Here is a 20,114-nt window from a genome sequence, read left to right as displayed (position 1 = left end):
GGAGAGGGGGTGGTTCGGGTGGGAAGGGACGAACTGACCAGGGAAACCTAATATTAGGATAACAACCTGCCTGGGAAGGAACATTTCAGTAATGTGGAGACACTGGAGGGGTTAGATCTGTTTTCCTGAAGTGGAGGAGTTTAAGAGGGGGGGTCCATGATTGATATATAAAATGATGAGGGGTTATAGATAAGGGAGACTGCAGGAAATTTAACAGAAGTAGATTAGATTTAGAGTAAGAGGGTAACAGAATTAGAAGGAATGCAAAGGCAACCTTTTTCACCCAGAGAATGGTGAACAGCTGGAATGCACTGCCTGAAAGAGTGATGGTAGTAGTATTGCTGATAGTATTTAACTGTCTCGACAACTACTTGAAACATCTCGGCACAGAAGCTACAGGCCTGGTGCTGGAAAACGGGATTAGAATTTATGAGTGTTCATAGACATACTGGGCCGAACCACCCGTTTCCATGGTGTATGCCTCTTATGACATTCTTGTCCTCCTGGAATAGTCCCACCATCAGCAGTCAAGAGTTATTCAAACCTACTCACACAACTGGCTGCATCAAGGAATAGACAATGGTAAAACTTCCATATTTTATTATGTAGGAAAGAACTGCCGATGCTGGTTTATACCGAAGACAGACACAAAGTGCTGCAGTAACTCAGCGGGTCAGGCAGCATCTCAGGGGAAAACAGATAGATGATGGCACAAAATAATCTATGTTTCAAATGTTTGGCCAGGCTCTTGCACAGTGGACAGCCTTCTTGTTTGCAGATAGGTGACGTTTCGAGTCTGAACCTTTCTTCAGCCTCAAGAATTCTTCAGATCCTGAAGGCTTCCAACCCGAAACGCCACCCATCCTTTTACTCCAGAGACGCTGCCTGATCTGCTGAGTTACTCCAGCATTTTGTCTCTATCTTCCATATTTCATTGTGCAGTTGCTTGATAATCCCAATTGTTGGTCACCTACACTTTCTTAAAGCTCACTGCAGTCACAGTCCCATCCCTGCTGAGACTCACTGAGGCTCGATTCATTTTACTCCCTCAGGACTCACAAAGACACTTGCCCCTACTCACGGGAGACTCACCAGAGGCCTGATTTTGGCTCCACAAACATCACCAGGGCTCTGGTTCCTTGGCACTCCTACATTTTCATAACTCAATGTCATGAACGCACAAGATTAAAAAAACTAACTAAAAGTGGGTTGGGTATTAGCAGGGAATAATGTTCAACAGTCCAGAAAACATGCCAATCTGGTACCACCAAAACCTTGAGTATACCAGATTATGGGGTTTTACTGTTACTAGCTTGTACAGACCCAAAATAACATGCCTATGCTTGACATCGCACTTGACAGTACAAGTTCGCTAAATTTCAATACCCCTTTCTGAGGTACTCTGTCAAATGCGTGGAAAATTCAAACGGAAAACAGGATGGCCATAATCCAAAATGGGACATTTCATAATTGAAGAGTTGGGCAAATGAAATTGTAAACGTGATTTAAAAAAATCACATTTTACTGACTTAAGTGGCAATCTGCTGACAATATCACACCTGCTTAAAGGCAATAGAGCACACCATTGTCTATCAGTTCTATAGATCTGTTGTAGAAATTAAAATAGTATAGACTTTAAAATTCAACCATGAATGAATCACACAAATCAGGCTTGTCCTGTGGTACAATGGATACTCCTGTGATTCTCTATTCCACTGGGAGGAATGGCCATGTGCCGGGAGAAAGAAAAAAAGAGGGTTATATAATCTCCTGTAAAATGGTACATGACTAACGTTAAATCTCGCACAGAAAATAAGCTAAAATTGGTAGCTTATTAATATGATTGTTTATGATGTAAACTTTCATTGTGCTTGTAAATTTATCTGGGTACACCACAAGTTTGTGCTGTAATTGAAAAAATCCTGTTTGCTGCTCAAGGTAATTAAGTGGGCAAAATAGAGACGTACAACAGAATAAAACATGAGGTAAAGTTATCCTGTTTTACAGAAAATATACAGCCTGCACTTAAATTCATGTCATCCATGTACAAAGAGTTGAAAGGTATAACATTGACGATATTGGATAATAATGGACGTTGAACAAAATAGTTAAAAATGAGATGAAAGGAGAAATTGAGATAGAATGCCGAATCTAGATGGTATCTTTTCCAGCTTTCTCCTCCCTATCCCCATCAGTCTGAAGGGTCCTAATCCAAAACTTCATCTATCCATTCCTTTTCACAGGTGCTGCCTGACCCACTGAGTTCCTTCAGGACGGTTTTTTTCTCAAGATTCCAGCATCTGCAGTTTCTTGCATCTCCATGATGTCATCACTGCCCATTTTGCAAACTTCAAAGTTGAAGATCTCATTTGGCCTTCAAACCTTCCTCATTCCTTTAAACTCCTTCAACCTTACTTCAGAGTCACTTGCAACTCTGCCCTCTTGTGCATGCACACCCAGCTCTCCTTGTCTCTGCTGAGAACTATGCCTTCACCCTGGCGTTTGAATTCCTTGCATAGCTTTGCAATTCTCCTTTTTAAACAAACATCTCCGGCCAAGCTTATTGTTGAACCTTCCTTCTCTCCTCTGACGTGGTGTCACTTATTGATTATAATTCATGCAAAATGCCCAAGTTTCTACATTAATTAATTTGCCAACAAGAACAAATTGCATCTAAATTTAAACCATGTGGCCGAGGCCACTTAGTTTTAAAAAGGAAAAGATGCTGAACCATTGTGGCTTGCAATCTCTGGTCTGGTGAATATTCAAGAATAAACTTGATGTGAAGTAACATGCTATTAATGCTCTCAAAATACATACTAAGTGAACAAAAGGAAGACAACATTTATTTAGCAAATAACACTGATACTGGAAAAAATACTGTTCCCCAGAGCATAACAAATATTTAATGCACAGTGTTACTTATTATCAATATGCAAGAATTTATGCTCTAACTACACAACTAGTATTGGAAAACAGAGTAGGTAAAGAAGCAGATTAGCACTTGCACTTGTTGTTGCAGTTTCCACACTCCACACAAAGCAAACAGATATTCAATACATAGGACATGCATGTATTCACTAACGATCTCAGTGATGCTCATGCAATTTCTAGAGAAAACATCCTGTAACTTCACATGCAATTGGGTTGAATACTGGATTCAATGGGCTAGAAGGGAACTGTTTCAGGTGTAAAATTGTATTTTATTTCTACCTTTCATTGATCTTTTAAGACCAGTCACAAAGTATCTTACTTAGTAGAATGTCATTTTATAAACACTACGCAAATAAAGCAAGCATATATGTGCATGCTTTATTTTGTTCCTCTCTCGCGCACACACACACGCACGCACACACAGAGCTGCAGAATAAGAACGTTGTAGTGAAAAGACATTTTCCTTATCCTCAATTGGCTCTTTTGTCAATTATCTCAATCTTTGCCACTAAATATCAACTCCTCCCAAAATAAATTGTTTTTTTCTTCTTGACTCCGTCAACGACCCAAGTAATTTTGAACACCAAAATCCCAGCTTCGCTCTCACCTCTTGATACAGAACGCGCAGTTTAAAATGGTTTAACCGAGAGGGGCTACTTGGACACAACTCTGTCCCTCTTTTCTGGCATACACCTTTATTTTCAGGGCAGTTATGATTAAAATATGATTATAACAGCTATGATTGCAAATTGAGATGGAGAGATTTAACTCTAAGTATGGTTAGAAGTTCACTGCAGAAGTTCATTTTGTAATAGACCCAAAATGCATATTTTGACTTTTAACATAATTACAAATTGCACCCAGGATAAAATACATAAACATGATGCTGCTCTTTATTCCACTCTCCAAAATCGAAATCTGCCATATAATGTCTCTATTAAGAGACTGAAGTCCCATTCCCCTGTTTCTATGGTGCATCTGATTAGATTGTATGCAGGGTATAGGCCTTCATTAAATCTTCATCATAATGGCATGGGTTGGCATCTTAACATCAAATTAAAAGAGAAATCCTTAAATTTTACTGCACAAAATTGAAGTTTCAATTCTTGTTATCAGCATGATTAAAAATCAACAATTTCATCCTGTCCAGATGAGACATATTAAAGAATGTAATTGTCCATAAATGCATTTACAAGATCTAATCTGTAATTCAGTTCCTCATAATCTCAGGATTCAACATGGATTCAACATTGGTTTTTATTAAGAATTGACAATGGGCTCTCTGGATCAAGGTAAGGACAAAGTCCTCAAACAAGTTCATTGCAGCTCTATTTTGCAAGAGTCCCAAGCTGAATATTTCGACCTTTAACCAGCATACCGTGTGTATGGGAAGAATCGGTAGGGAGAGATCAATGGTGTTGGTGAACAGCTGGCAAGGAAGAGGAGCAAATTATGGTTAGTATAGACCTTCTCTAGGTTGATGTATCACCACATCGATGCACATATTCAGAATGATTTTTAGGAGAGGTGCAGTAGCTCATCTAGCAATGCAACCATGTTGTGTCCAAGGAACCATACAAGCATGCAGGGAGGAGAGGGGGACATGCAGAAGAAACAGAAAATACCTGTACAGAACCACCATGTCGGTCAGCTGCCAGGTGAGCTCTCAACTGATGGGAGTTGGCCTGCTGAGTGTCCCAAGCACCCCTGTGCTCTGCTGACTGCCATTTTTTTTAATTTTATAAAGCATGCATGGAAAAGGAAGGAAGAAAAAAACCCAACAACTCATTAAACCTCATGCTGTGGGAAGATTAAAATAAACTTAAAAGCACCCCAAGATCCCACAACCACAAAAACAGACAAATGATTATATTGACTAGTATAATATCAATATTCATGCATTGAGAACTGATTATTTAATTTTGCTGCAATATCTGGGAACACCAAGACTGAGGCAAACTGGTTGAAGACATGAGGTTATTTGATTATGATTCCTTCCCATTCCCTTTGATATCTGTAAATCCCAATTATTTACAATGTCAGAACAATTTAACATTTGTCAGTGATTCCTTATTAATGGATTTAAACATCACATGATTCAATAATACAAGTTCCATCAAATTTAGAGATATCTGAGAAACAAAAATAATGTATTGTGTTCTCATTAATAATCAACACCCAATCGACGTCAAAAGAAAATGACAGGCAATTTACGTGGAGGATTAACCAGAACCCACTGCAATTCATTTCAGATATACTTTCAGGAGTAATCTGATCAGTGATACTGAATCATTGCTGTTGTTTTACATGAGTCATCCCCCTTCATCACCCTGCGAGGGACAAAAGTAACAATCTCAGTCTGAAGAAGGGTTTCGACCTGAAACGTCACCCATTCCTTTTTTCCAGAGATGCTGCCTGTCCCGCTGAGTTACACCAGCATTTTGTGTCTATCTTTAGTACCAATTTCATCATTGCCAAGGCAGGTTGTGATAAAAATTCCAGCCACTTTTTATTCCAGTACTGGAGAATTGAAAGTGCCATTTGCCGATGTAAAACGCTACAATCTTTTCTGAATCCTTTCACACCCTTCATGAAATTTGACTGGGCAATTTGCGGGCACGAATTGCACTTTCCATGCATCACATGCATCCAATAATGTAATTCCACAAAATGCTCCTTCGGAGTATTGAATTGGAAAATGTACTCCACGTGGTACCACCAGGGATAACTGGATTTTAATAGTGCGATGCTGGGCAACAATTATGCTCGGGTGTCGCCTAATTCATCATCTAACATTTGGGCTACCTTGCAATTGTGTCATGCCCCAATCACTGATCACTACCATCCCAATTTCTTCATTATAGAGGCATAGAGTGAAACAGTATGGAAACAGGTCCTTCAGCCCAACTTGCCCACACCAACCAACATGTCGCAGCTACATTAGTCCCACCTGCCTGTGCTTGATCCACATCCCTCCAAACCTGTCCTATCGATATATCTGTCTAACTGTTTCCTAAACGTTGGGATAGTCCCAGCCTCAACTACCTCCTCTGGCAGCTTGTTCCATACACCCACCATCCTTTGTGTGAAAATGTTACCCCTCAGAATCCTCAAATCTGTTCCCCTTCATCTTGAACCTATGTCCTCTGGTCCTTGATTCCCCTACTCTGGGCAAGAGACTGTGCATCTACCTGATCTATTCCTCTCGTGATTTTGTACACCTCTATAAGATCACCACTCATCCTCCTGCGCTCCAAGGAATAGAGACCCAACGTACTCAACCTCTCCCTATAGCTCAGACCCTCTAGTCCTGGCAACATCCACGTAAATCTTCTCTGAACCCTTTCAAGCATGACAATATTCTTCCTATAACATGGTGCCAAGAACTGGACACAATATTCCAAAGTCATTGTTGATCATCACACATCATCTCACAAAAAACCCCAATAATGTCAACTCAGCACTGTAACCACTGCTCTCCCCCACCAATCGTCTGCCCTGATAAGGCCCTTGAATTCCGAAACTGCCCACTATCCACATGCCCTGGCTGGGCATCTAATCACCAGGGTTTTGTACTGTGCTCTATGGCACTAAATGGCATCTGGGGCTCTGTACCAGTAGGTGGAATTAAGGAATTGCACACTTGTTTCATGTGGTAATCTCATGTCCTTCTGGGTTGGAAAGCATAAACAAATTACTGCTTTTTGTGAGGCTCAAGGCACTTTACGTAATCCTGGTGACATTAGTAGATAAAACAATAAAGACACCAAGCGGTTTTATGTAGACAACAAAAGAAGCTGCAACTCAAAAGTCCCCAACTTAATATCCGAGCGTAATAGATATGCAACTGTCAAAAGGTATTAAATTGTTTTGAATCTTGTGAACACAAGAAATTGATACAAAAAATAAGTGGTTGAAGACTTACAACTATGTCAATTAATGTTTGATATCAGCTAGAACCTTATTTATGCACAAAATCATCCGCTAACGCAGAGCTGCCAAGTTTTGTCAGAGCATTTCAGTATTCTACTACCTGAAAATCAGTTTTTTTTCTGAGGAAATCAGTATTTTCACGCGGTGCCATTTTGCTGAAAAAATTGTGGGTTTTTTTCATGTGCAGTCATACTCATGTAAGAGTACAAGAATGCATAACTTTGTTACCAATTAACAAATTCTACGCATCTTACTTAACAGTGCATTCATTGCCATCTCTTTGTATACTGCTGTTTGAACGGCTGCTTCCTGCTTTTAGCACCAGATGATGATGTAGAAGCCATTTTGGAAGCCTCCCTCTCCCGCCCTCGCTCCCTCTCTCTCGCCCTCCTTACTCTCTCTCCCTCCCCCTCCCTCCCCTCCCCCTCTCTCCCCCCCACCTTCCACCCCTCCCCCTCTCCCTCCCACCCTCCTCCTTTTTTTCTCCCTCCCTCTCTTATTCCCACCCTCCCTCTCCCTCCCTCTCTCCTTCTCACTCCCCTCTCCTTCTCACCCCCTCTCCATCCTCTCCCTCTCTCCAGCCCTCCCTCTCTCCTCCTTGAGCCCACCCACCGTTCTGTAAAATCAAGGCCAATCCCAATGTAGCTGCAATCCTACTGGTATCCTTTCACCACTAGGCTTATCCAGAATTCTACCACTGCCTGAAAAATAATCAAAGGCTCAAATTCTACTGAGAAAGAGAATTCCAAAGATTCATTGTTATACGAGAATTTTCCTGAACAGTCTGTGACCTATAGCGCTGTGGCCATAGCGCTATGTGTAGAGCCCATAGCGCTCCAGCCGGTAGCGCTATATTTAGAACCCACAGCTCTTTGTTTAAATTCCCACCGGTTAAACTAACAGCGCTCTGTTTTAACCTGGAGTGGGACAGGCAGCGACTCTGGAGAGAAGGAATGGGTGACGTTTCTGGTCAAGACCCTTCAGACTGAACTGATGACCGTATTTAAAATCCGTATTTAACAACACAAAATCATACATCAGTATTCTAATCACATTTCTGTACAAAATACGGAAAATCCGTACTCCTTGGCAGCTCTGCTAATGCAAAACGGGCAATGGCACCACCACAAAAATGATAATTTTTCCTTTCGTAAAAACATCAATTTTACATAATATTTAGCCATTTGATACCACAGACAGCACTTGAGATGATTATGTCTGCACAGATGAAATGCACTTGGAGTTCTGGTCGCCATACCATATAATGTGGTTGTACTGGCGAGAGTGAAGAGGGCGATTCACCAAGACGTTGCTTAGGTTGGAGGGCTTCAGTTATGGGGTAATTGGATAAGCTGAGCTTTTTTTTCTCTAGAGCAGAGTAGGATGAAGAATGATTTGATAGGGATATATAAAACCATACGAGACATAGAGGAGATATTCACAATAGGTATAAAAATAAATGAAGGAATAGATTTAAGGTGAGAGGAGAGTTTAAAAAAAAGAGGCACAAGATGCAGGGATTTGATCCAAAACAATTCTTTTCTCCTCACAGATGCTGCTTAACCAGCCTCTTGTTTGTTACTTGAATTTGAGAGATTTGAGGGGAATGCAGTTTTATTTACATTGAGAGTAGTTGGTATCTGGAACTTGCTGCCAAAGGAGGCCTGTAGTTGGGTACAATCACTATGTATAAGAGACATTTTGCACGCACTTAAGTAGGCATAGCACAGAAAGATACAGACGGAATGCAGGCAAATGGAATTAGTGTGGATACACCTGGGCTAGGTGGGCTGAGCACCCATTTCAATACCATTCAATTCTACCACTCTAAATCAAATTAAGGAAGTAGAGGCACTAGAGTAGATTCTGGCAGTAGAAAATCAAGAAAGATGGAAGGTTTGGAATTAATCCACTATTGCTAGCATTAAATGCACTACAAAACAGCAGATGTTCATTTCATTATTCATATAAAAATATGATCTCATTTACTTTGATGGAAGCAAGTTTAAGAAGCAGAACAGAATCTGCAGCTCCTGGTATATTGCATGCTTGATGGGGCCTGAGAATCAATACTGAAAGCCCCAAATTCCAATGTAGGATTCAAGTATACAGTGATTAATTTAGTTCTGTAAAAATGGAAACTTGTATAACAACATGATGGACTGCCATTAAGAAGCCCTGTATTAAGACGGTTGCCTTGATGCTGTGCATATCTAAGCATGCAGTGGCTGAGAACCCAAATCATGTCGTGCGAATTTGGAACAGTAAAAGGCCAGGTTTAATCTACTAAAAACATCTTCTCCCAAATTTATCAAGTGCAAGAAAGAAGAATGCATTGTTAGAGACAAGGCAGTTAAATATCCAGCAAGAAAAGATACAACAAATTTCAGTGCCAAATAACCTTGAAAAGGCAGAAATGATTGCAGAAAACAGAAATACAAGACTGGCAATCGGAATGGAGAGATTAAAAAAGGCAGTAAATATAAGGCACCAGTCTAATGTTCCTTCTAATGCAAAGATGTTTTTTTTTTATTACCATTGTGCAAGATATTCGAAAAACAAATGAACACAGCTTTTCCACAAAATTCCCCTCAGATTACTGCTAGGAAGAGGAATTGATTTAAACTATATAGGGATTGTTAATTGTGGTTAAATTACACCGCCTGATCTGGGTGGTGCTCCATATGGAGAACTGTATTTATGAAAATTACCTTTAGAATGTGTGGATGATATGTTTATTACCATCTCGATTTACTTAATGTAGGGGAGATAACTTAATAAACTCTCTCCCAGGCTCTGAGACGTGGAAGAAGATCTCACATTGACCAGATCTTCATTCTTTGTACCATAAAATAATTGAACATTATCATCGGGTGGCGCTGCGAGCGGCAGCCTCGCCAGCAGCCCATCTGTCCTTTTGACTTTTTTTGTTATTTTTAGTGCGTCTAAATGTATGATTTAATGTTTCTCAGTATGTTTTATGTGGGGGATGGTGGGGGGGGGGGGATAAGGGGGAAACCAATTTCAGCCACTTACCTCAACGGAGATGCGACTTTTCTCCTTGTCGCATCTTCACCCCTCTCGCGGCCTAACAACCGGTTTGGTGCGGCCTATCCAGACCGGAGACCAGCCCAGAGTGGCGCGGACTTATCATCACGGAGCCTGGGATCCTTTGCCGAGGGTCGCCAATGTTGGAGCTCCCTTGCCAAGGATGCCAGAAGAAGTGCTCCAACCGCTGGCCCGTGGTCTTTAACATCGTTAAATCTCCGATAAGAAGTGGCCGATTCGGGAGTTCCAAGCCGTGGAGTGTGTTCTGATCCGTCCCAACGTCGGAGTGTCGATCATCCCAACGGGAGGGCTTGTACATCGGGCCGTCCGTAGCGGTGACTGCGGAGGGTTCAAGGACCCGACCACGGGTGAACAAAGGAGGAAGATTGACTGAACATTATCACCTTCCATCACAGTGAGGAATGCTGATTTCACTGTGATGGATGTTTATGTTAAATTCTATTGTGTATTGTGTTCTTTTGACTTGTATGGCTGTATGACAACTCAAATATCACTATTATAATTGGTGCATGTGACAATAAATGTGAACTTGAACTTGAACATTTGGTCATACAGGTATGTTTCAGTTTCAACCTAGTTATGGAGGCTAGGTTTTCGGGGGAAAAAATGGCGGCGGTGGGAGATTCAAATTAACAACGGTCCCTTACCGCGAATCGGCTTTAACTGCTTCAATTGCCGACTGCGGTTTATTTCCATCCCGGACGAGGTCTTGACCTACCACCTGACGTGGGACCACTGGAGGGTCGCTCCGGTTGCGGTGGTCTGTGGTGTTTTTTTGGCCGTTTTCGGCCGCTGAACAATCGTCCCCTGCGGCCTATATTGCTAGCTGCTAGCTGCTAGCCGCCAGAACCGCTAGAATCCCTGCATGCTGCCCGGAGAGGACGCTGGCGTTGACTGTTCGCCGCTTCTCCGCCCGCTGTCCCCGTCCCCCCACCCCCTGTCTGCTACCTACCTGTTACCTACCTGCCTGTCTGTTCCCTGCCTGTACCTGTGCCCCATCAACGCTGGACACCTCCTGTGCCTGTGCACCATCGATGCTGGACGCTGGGCACCTCCTGTGCCTGTGCATCATTGACGCTGGACACCTCCCTGCACCAGTAAGGGAGCTGGATCCTCTCTGCACCCGCACCACTGGACAACCTCTCTACACCTGCACTGCTGGACAACCTCTCTGCACCTGCACTGCTCGACACCTCGCTGCACCCGCTCTGCTGGACAACCTCTCTGCTCCCTCACTGCTGGATACTCTCTCCACCTGCACCTGCACCGCTGGACACCTCTCTGCATCCTCACCATCATGCTCAAATATTCAACTCTACAAATGACTGGTTTCTTCAACAACCACATCCCATCCTGCATCCAAGTCATTAAACAGCTTAGACTTCTACGTCGACCCCGTTTCATCCACAGAGGCTCTCGGCGCAAGCTTGTTTACTTCAACCACGGACATTCCATTCCATCCATCTGCTCACTACCACGCTCTACCCCCCCTCAACTGCGTCACCCCCCACCCCAGCTGACCGCACGCACTGTCAACCGGGACAACCTCAGATCTCTCCAGCCTGCCCCCATCCCTCCACCCTCTCATAATGTCAACTTTGCCCTCCTCAACACCAGGTCGCTCAACAACAAAGCCCTTGCCCTCCATGAACTAATCCTTGACAACACTCTGGACTTTCTTCTGCTCACTGAGACCTGGCAACAACCCAATGTCTTCTTCTCCCTCAATCAAGCATCCCCACCTGGATTTAATTACATTTCCAAACCCCGCCCCTCCCGCCATGGAGGTGGCCTCGCTGTTATTTTCAACCAGAACTTTCGGATCACTGAACTCACCTTCCCCCCAGTAGCATCATTTGAATTCCTCGCCTTCAAAACCCTTTCCTCCATGACAGTCATCCTCATTTATCGGCCACCTAAACCAAACCCCTCCTTCCTATCTGACTTCACTGAACTCCTCACACTGGCCTCATCCCTCTCCCCACGTCTGCTGCTACTTGGTGACTTAAATATTCACATGGACTCCCCCACCTGCAAGCTCGCATCTGAATTCGCATTTTTACTTGACAACTTCTCTCTCACTCAGCACGTCACCTTTCCCACCCATGACAAAGGTCACATCCTTGACCTGGTCTGCTCCACAAATCAACCGGTACTCGACCTCCATCCATGCCTCTTCCCCCTCTCTGATCATAAGCTTATACGGTTCACCATCCCTTCTCCGACACCTCGCCCCCGCTTCCTCCGAGAAATCACCTTCCGTAATCTAAAATCCATTGATCCCCTCCATCTCTGACCTCCTCTCCACCACTCTCCCCCTGGACTCAGCCCCCATCTCACCTGATGATCTCACAAACCATCTCAACTCCACCTTGTCTACCTCCCTTAACACTATGGCCCGCCTCAAAACAAGAACCGTAACTTTCAACACATCTTCACCCTGGTACATACCTGCACTTCGTAAACTGAAATAGACTGGTCGCCGACTTGAACGACTCACAAAGAAATCATCTCTCACAGTCCACCTTGAAGCTTACAAACTCCACCTCACTGACTACAAAGATGCCCTCATTGCTGCAAAATCTGCCTACCTCTCCTCCATATTCACTGATCCCTGCCTAAACCACAGAACCCTCTTCTCCACAGTGGGCAACCTCCTCAAGCCTCGAGCCAACACTCTCCCTACCTCTACTCCGGCTCTCTGCAACTCATTCCTCCACTTTTTCGCTGATAAAATCAGCACCAACTATCAATCTTTATCCCCTGTACCCGACTCCCCAGCATCTACTCCACCACCTACCAAGGCCCCTCCTTTCAACATCTCCACTGACCTCCTTACCCCTCCTCCACACTGCTTCCTCTCCCAGTTTGACCTGGTCACCCCTATTGAAATCTCCAAACTCATCAGCTCTTCCAAACCCACTACCTGCTCCCTCGACCCTCTCCCCACTCCCCTGCTGAAGTCCTGCCTCCCCGTTCTCTGCCCCAACCTCACCAATCTCTTCAACTCCTCATTGTCCCAAGGAATTGGCCCCTCCGCTTTCAAAACTGCTGCTGTCACACCAATCTTAAAGAAACCTGGTCTTGATCCCTCCTCTCTCATTAACTACCGCCCAATCTCAAACCTCCCCTTTCTTTCAAAAACCCTGGAGCGTATCGTTGCGTCGCAACTTCATTCCCACCTCCTTGCGTATAACCTACTTGAACCCCCCCAATCTGGCTTTCGCCCCCTCCATAGCACAGAAACTGCTCTCCTCAAAGTCCTCAACGACCTCCTCACCTCTGCTGACACTGGTTCCCTCAACATCCTCATCCTCCTCGACCTGAGCGCAGCCTTCGATACAGTGAACCATAACATCCTGCTCACCAGACTCAAAGACCTCGGCATTGAAGGCTCTGCACTCAGCTGGCTCCGTTCCTACCTTTCCAACAGATCCCACTTCATCTCTCTCCACAACCACACCTCTGCTACAGCCACAGTCACTCAAGGCGTTCCCCAAGGCTCCGTACTCGGCCCCCTCCTCTTCATCATCTACATCCTCCCCCTTGGTCAGATACTCCGCCATTTCAACCTGGACTTCCATTGTTACGCCGATGACACCCAGATCTACCTCGGCACCAAATCCCCCCCCCCCTCTCCCATATCAACTCCTGTTTGTCAGCTATAAAAACCAGGATGCAACATAACTTCCTCAAACTCAACAGCGATAAAACAGAATTCCTCCTCATAGGCTCCAAAGCCACACTCAGCAAAATCAATAACCCCACACTCACCATCGACGGCACCACTGTCTCCCCATCTCCCAAGGCCCGCAAGCTTGGCGTGATCTTTGATTCCACCCTCTCCCTTGAGCCTCACATCTGCCATGTCATTAAAACCTCCTTCTTTCATCTCCGCAACATCGCCAAACTCAGACCCTCTCTCACACCTCCCGCGGCTGAAAGACTCATCCATGCCTTCATCTCTTCCCGACTGGACTACTGCAACTCACTTCTCCTTGGCATCAGCTCCACCTACATCAACCGACTCCAACTGGTCCAGAACGCAGCCGCCCGACTCATCACCCACACCAAATCCTGGCATCACATCACTCCAGTCCTCAAACAACTTCACTGGCTTCCCATCTCCCACCGGATCACCTACAAAATCCTGATCCTCACCTACAAAGCCCTCCACCATCTGGCCCCCCCATATCTCACTGACCTCCTCTCCCCCTACCAACCCTCACGGTCCCTCAGATCCACATCAGCCAGTCTCCTCTCCATCCACAAGTCCAACCTCCGCAGTTTTGGGGACAGAGCCTTCTCCAGGGCAGCTGCCAGGCTCTGGAACTCCATCCCCCAACTGATCCGCAATTCCATGTCCCTCACCATCTTCCAGTCCCGCCTCAAGACCCATCTCTTCACCTCTGCCTATCCTTAGCCCCACGTCCCCCTCCCTTTTCATCTGTGCACTAATTGCCTCATATTGTGTTTTGAATTGTATTCTGTCTTTACTTTGTGTACTAGTCATGTCTCCACTATTTATTTCATTCCCCTTACATGTTTTTCCTCTACCTGCTAAATTTTTGTAAGGTGTCCTTGAGACTCTTGAAAGGCGCCCATAAATAAAATGTATTATTATTATTATTAAATAACCGCAGATGCTGGAATCGCATACTGGAAAACGCACACCTCCACATTCAGGGACTGTTTCTTCCTAGCTGTTATCAGGCAACTGAACCATCCTACCAACATCCCCACTGACAGCTTGTTCCACATCACCCACCACCTTATGTGTGAAATTATTGCTTCTCAGGTACCTTTCAAATTTGGCCCTTCTCACCTTAAACCTGTGCCTTCTAGTTTTAAACTCCCCTACCCTGGAGAAACGATTGTGACCATCTCCCCAGCCTATGTTCATAATGTTATGAAATGGAATGAACCCCTCAGCCTCCTTTCCTCCAGGGGATTCTTTCCTCACAACTCAACCCCTCCAGTCTTGGCTTCGTCCCTACGAATCTTTTCAAGGTTCACGGTTTCAAGGTCAGTTTATCGTCACATGTACCAATTAAGGTACGGTGAAATTACCATACAGCCATACTAATTGAAAAGCAATAAGACACACAGCAACATAAAAATTAACATAAACATCCATCACAGTGGATTCCACATTCCTCACTGTGATGGAAGGCAATAAAGTTCAACTTCTTCCTCTTTGTTCTCCCGCGGTCTGGGCTGTCAAACCATCCTCAGTCGGGGCAATCAAAGCCCCCGCAGCCGACGCTCGAAGCCCCCGTCGGGTTGATCAAAACTCCCGTGTTGGAGCTCCCGAATCAGCCTCATCTTACCAGTGACCACGGGCTTCACTATGTTAAAGTCCACAGGCCCCGCGGTTAGAGTTTCAATCCCCTGACAAATGGATCGCAAGCTCCTGCAGACCACGGGCTTCACTATGTTAAAGTCCTGCAGACTCCCGCGGCTTGGAGCGCCGAGTCAGTCTCCAGGAAAGGCCGCCAACTCCATCATGTTAGGCCGCAGTGGGCACGGAGATACGATACGGGGGGAAATCGCATCTCTGTCGAGGTACGAGATTGAAAAAAAGTTTCCTCCACCTTCCCACATAAAACAAACCAAGGAACAGTAAAACATGCTATTTAACACATACTAAAAACAACAAAAAGGACAGACAGGCTGTTGGCGAGGCAGCCAATGCTGGTGCAGCGTCTCCAGTTGAATTACATTCTTCCTGTAGCATGACAACCAGAACTGCACACAAAACTCTAAGTACAGCCTAACCAACAATTTGTTCACGTAACACAAAGGGTGGTGGGTGTGTGGAATAAGCTGCCAGAGGAGGTAGTTGAGGCAGGGACTATCTCAACGTTTTAGAACCAGTTAGACAGATACATGGATAGGACATGGGCCAGGAAGGGATATGGGCCAAATGCGGGCAGGTGGAAGTAGTGTAACTGGGACATGTTGGCCGGTGTGGGCAAGTTGGGACAAAGGACCTGTTTCCACATTGTATCACTATGACTCTCTGATACCCCAGCTTTTACACTCATTGCCTTGGCTGATGAAGACAAGCATATTATATGCATTATTCACTGCTCTGTCTACCTACATCGCCACTTTTAGGGAACAATGTATTTGTATCCCAAGGTCTCACCAGTCAATAACAACCACCTTCCTCACCTCCCCCTCACCTTATAACCATATAACCATATAACAATTACAGCACGGAAACAGGCCATCTCGACCCTTCTAGTCCGTGCCGAACACGTATTCTCCCCTAGTCCCATATACCTGCGCTCAGACCATAACCCTCCATTCCTTTCCCGTCCATATAACTATCCAATTTATTTTTAAATGATAAAAACGAACCTGCCTCCACCACCTTCACTGGAAGCTCATTCCACACAGCCACCACTCTCTGAGTAAAGAAGTTCCCCCTCATGTTACCCCTAAACTTCTGTCCCTTAATTCTCAAGTCATGTCCCCTTGATTGAATCTTCTCTACTCTCAGTGGGAAAAGCTTATCCACGTCAACTCTGTCTATCCCTCTCATCATTTTAAAGACCTCTATCAAGTCCCCCCTTAACCTTCTGCGCGCCAAAGAATAAAGCCCTAACTTGTTCAACCTTTCTCTGTAACTTAGTTGCTGAAACCCAGGCAACATTCTAGTAAATCTCCTCTGTACTCTCTCTATTTTGTTGACATCCTTCCTATAATTAGGCGACCAAAATTGTACCCCATACTCCAGAATTGGCCTCACCAATGCCTTGTACAATTTTAACATTACATCCCAACTTCTATACTCAATGCTCTGATTTATAAAGGCCAGCACACCAAAAGCTTTCTTTACCACCCTATCTACATGAGATTCCACTTTCAGGGAACTGTGCACAGTTATTCCCAGATCCCTCTGTTCACCTGCATTCTTCAATTCCCTACCATTTACCATGTACGTCCTATTTTGATTTGTCCTGCCAAACCTATGTCCTCTGGTTCTTGATTCCCCTACTCTGGGCAAGATGAGTAAGCCGGCTCTGATGAGGCTCCCAGGCGGGAAATGACTAAATGAAAGTCAGCTTCTGTCCAATTTGAAAAAATACTCAGAAGTTAAAATCTTAGAAAGACACCCAAGCTACCCTCCTTCCCATCAAGTAAATAGTTCAAGAATCAACACATCTGTGCCTTGTATATCCTCCATAAACATAGTTTAAAAAAATTCAGTGTCACATCATGTGACATCCATATACCCAATCTACTAACTTGTCACAATCGTCCTGAAATCGTATTTGCAGACAATTTTAATTTTGCATCATACACCAATATTGATATTATAATCCCTTTCCTCTGAACCCTGGATATTTAGATGAGAAGGATTTGAAAACTGTCTGTGATAATATTAGTGATTGCACCTTCCCAATTAAAAAGAGGCATAGATTCCTATGTATTGTCTTCCGTCCTAGCAACTAACATTGGTGCGTTTAAAACATAATGCTTATACCCTATGTGCCCTCTTATCAAATGTATTTTTAATATCCATAAACATTATGAATTTTTCTTAAAATATCTATTACATTTGATAGATCTGACTTGCCCTTTACAACCAGAATTGCATGTTTTGTCTTCATTTCATTTATTATATTGCTCTGATTTATGGTTTTCAAGCAAATGTGACATAAACCCAGACCACATTCATTTTAAAACCTGACAGCCAAGATAATGTGACTGCTGCCTTGCTAATTCCCAAGATTGTGCTGTGAAAATGAGGGAAATGTCAGTCATGGCATTTATAATATGTCTCCATGACAACATTAGTGGGCTCAAAAAGAAAAAGCGTTCTTTCTTTTTATGCAAAATAATGATGTGGGGCTTAAATGAGTGCCATTTATTCAATCAAATATTTAACTGAAAGATAACTGATCTCTGTTACAGTATTTTGAAAAATACTGTAACATTTCTACTTGTACTTTGGTAGATATGCATAAATGAAGTACAAAGTCATAAACAAGCTCTACTGTACAGGCATTTTCAAACCACAGTGAAACTGGGGCTGTTTATTGCAGAGTGCTATTGTAGCCTTTGCTTATACACGCTGTGGCATTTTATTGTTAAAAGTTATTTATTGTACAAAAAGTCTCCAGACATTTTAGAATAATGCCCTCAAAACAATTAATTTTGATCTGTTCCTTAATTTAAACAAAAGTGGGAACTAAAATGAAAATGTTTATGTTAAATATTCAGTTATTTTATTTGCGTCATTAATTTCCTGCCACACGTATAAAAACACGTGTATGTACATGGTTCAAAATTTGTTTCTATATTGCTCCAAATGATAGAACGAACATTTTACAACATTGCACTTGCTTTGGACAGTCTCAGCATATCAACCAACGGGTTTCAAACGAAGATCCCTCTCAACCCCAAGGTCCCAACCTACAACCTCCTATCATTCTCCTGGACTCAATCCACAACTTCTTCAAACCCCATTCCATGACGATTCCTCTAAAACTCCACACCTAGTTTGATAACCTGACCCCAAGTGCTGAGCCTTTCTCCCCTTTTACACCCCCCCGACATTAATTCCAGACTAAAGTCTCTTTCCAAATTTGCTTGTGATTTTTCTTCATGCGATTTGCAATATATACAAGGCTATATATTTGCAATATATACAAGGCTATATATACAATATATCAGCCCAATATACAAAATGGCGGCGGCGCGGGCACACCGCGACGCCCTGTGTCTCCCTAGAATGGGAAAAATAGCGACGATCCCCTTACCTGTTTCAAGGCTGCTCACTCGGAGCAGTCTTGTATCCATCTCGTACAGCCGACAGGAACTTCTGGACTTCGGTTCCTGCGGCTGCAACAACTTTCTGGGCGATCTCCGTCTTCCGTCTGAGCTCATCAGAGCAACAGAGCACCCGACTGGAGACCGCCAGGTGAGTCGCGGGGTTGGAGACCGCCATCCGACCCGCGGAGCCCAACCGACCCGCGGTCCTCACCCGACCCGCGGCCCTCACCCGACCCTCGGCCCTCACCCGACCCGCGGAGCCCAACCGACCCTCGGCCCTCACCCGACCCGCGGAGCTCACCCGACCCGCGGAGCTCACCCGACCCTCGGCCCTCACCCGACCCTCGGCCCTCAACCGACCCGCGGAGCCCAACCGACCCTCGGTCCTCACCCGACCCTCGGTCCTCACCCGACCCTCGGTCCTCACCCGACCCTCGGTCCTCACCCGACCCTCGGTCCTCACCCGACCCGCGGAGCCCAACCGACCCGCGGAGCCCAACCGACCCGCGGAGCCCAACCGACCCGCGGCCCTCACCCGACCCGCGGCCCTCACCCGACCCGCGGCCCTCACCCGACCCGCGGCCCTCACCCGACCCGCGGAGCTCAACCGTCCCGCGGAGCTGGAGAACGCCAGGTGAGCCCCGGAGCTGGAGAACGCCACCCGACCCGTGGAGGTCACCTGACCCACGCAGCTGGAGAACACCACCCGACCCGTGGAGCTGGAGAACACCGCGGAGCTGGAGTGCGCCACCCGACCCGCTGGGCTGGAGAACGCCAGGTAAGCCCCGGGGCTGGAGACCATCAGCAGAGCCGCGGGGCTGAAGACCGCCTGCGGAGCCACGGAGACGCAGACACGGAGCAATGGAGCGGCAGAACACCAGCGCGCACCAAGCCAGCTCGGCCGACCAGAAGCACCAACAGACGGCGACGCGTACGAAAACACCGCCGGGGACGCAGAGGTGGGTTAAAGGCCAGGTTAGAGCTAGCCCCACACAGGGTAGCGATTCCTAGCCTTTTCCTCGCCAACGTGCGCTCACTGGCAAACAAAATGGACGAACTCCGGCTAAGGATCACCTCCCACAACTGGATCAAGGACTGCAACATCCTGATCTTCACAGAAACTTGGCTCAACACTGACGTTTTTGACAGCGCCATCCAGCTATCGGGGCGTCATTTACTCCGAGCGGACAGGACATCAGACTCCGGTAAGACCAGAGGTGGGGGTCTGTGCATTTATGTAAATAAAGCATGGTGCACGGACTCCACCATCATCGAGAGTCACTGCTCAGCTAACCTTGAGTTCCTCTTGGTTAGATGCAGACCGTTCTATCTGCCCACAGAGTTCACCTCCACTGTTGTGACTGCAGCCTATATCCCTCCTGATGCTAATG

At 45.2% G+C, this 20,114-nt stretch overlaps 1 protein-coding gene across 11 annotated transcripts in view; it reads right to left on the bottom strand.

Moving 5' to 3' along the window:
- The window catches only part of csnk1g3 (casein kinase 1 gamma 3), a 224,408-nt gene that overhangs the window by 17,929 nt on the left and 186,365 nt on the right, over positions 1 to 20,114 (bottom strand). For 4 of the 11 annotated variants that reach the window (XM_033017519.1, XM_033017515.1, XM_033017517.1 and 1 more), the window contains exon 11: positions 4,560 to 4,655. The exons of 4 other annotated variants lie outside the window; for them this stretch is intronic. In XM_033017519.1, the coding sequence (XP_032873410.1) occupies positions 4,560 to 4,655 (96 nt within the window). Of the gene's footprint in view, positions 1 to 4,312; positions 4,364 to 4,559; positions 4,656 to 20,114 lie in introns of all 11 variants that reach the window. 3 more of the 11 variants (XM_033017514.1, XM_033017513.1, XM_033017512.1) reach the window with 1 other exon arrangement.

Source organism: Amblyraja radiata, chromosome 3, assembly GCF_010909765.2.
Source record: "Amblyraja radiata isolate CabotCenter1 chromosome 3, sAmbRad1.1.pri, whole genome shotgun sequence".
Lineage (NCBI taxonomy): Eukaryota > Metazoa > Chordata > Chondrichthyes > Rajiformes > Rajidae > Amblyraja > Amblyraja radiata.
Note: the sequence above shows the minus strand (reverse complement) of the source record. Positions and strands in the feature narration are given on the sequence as shown.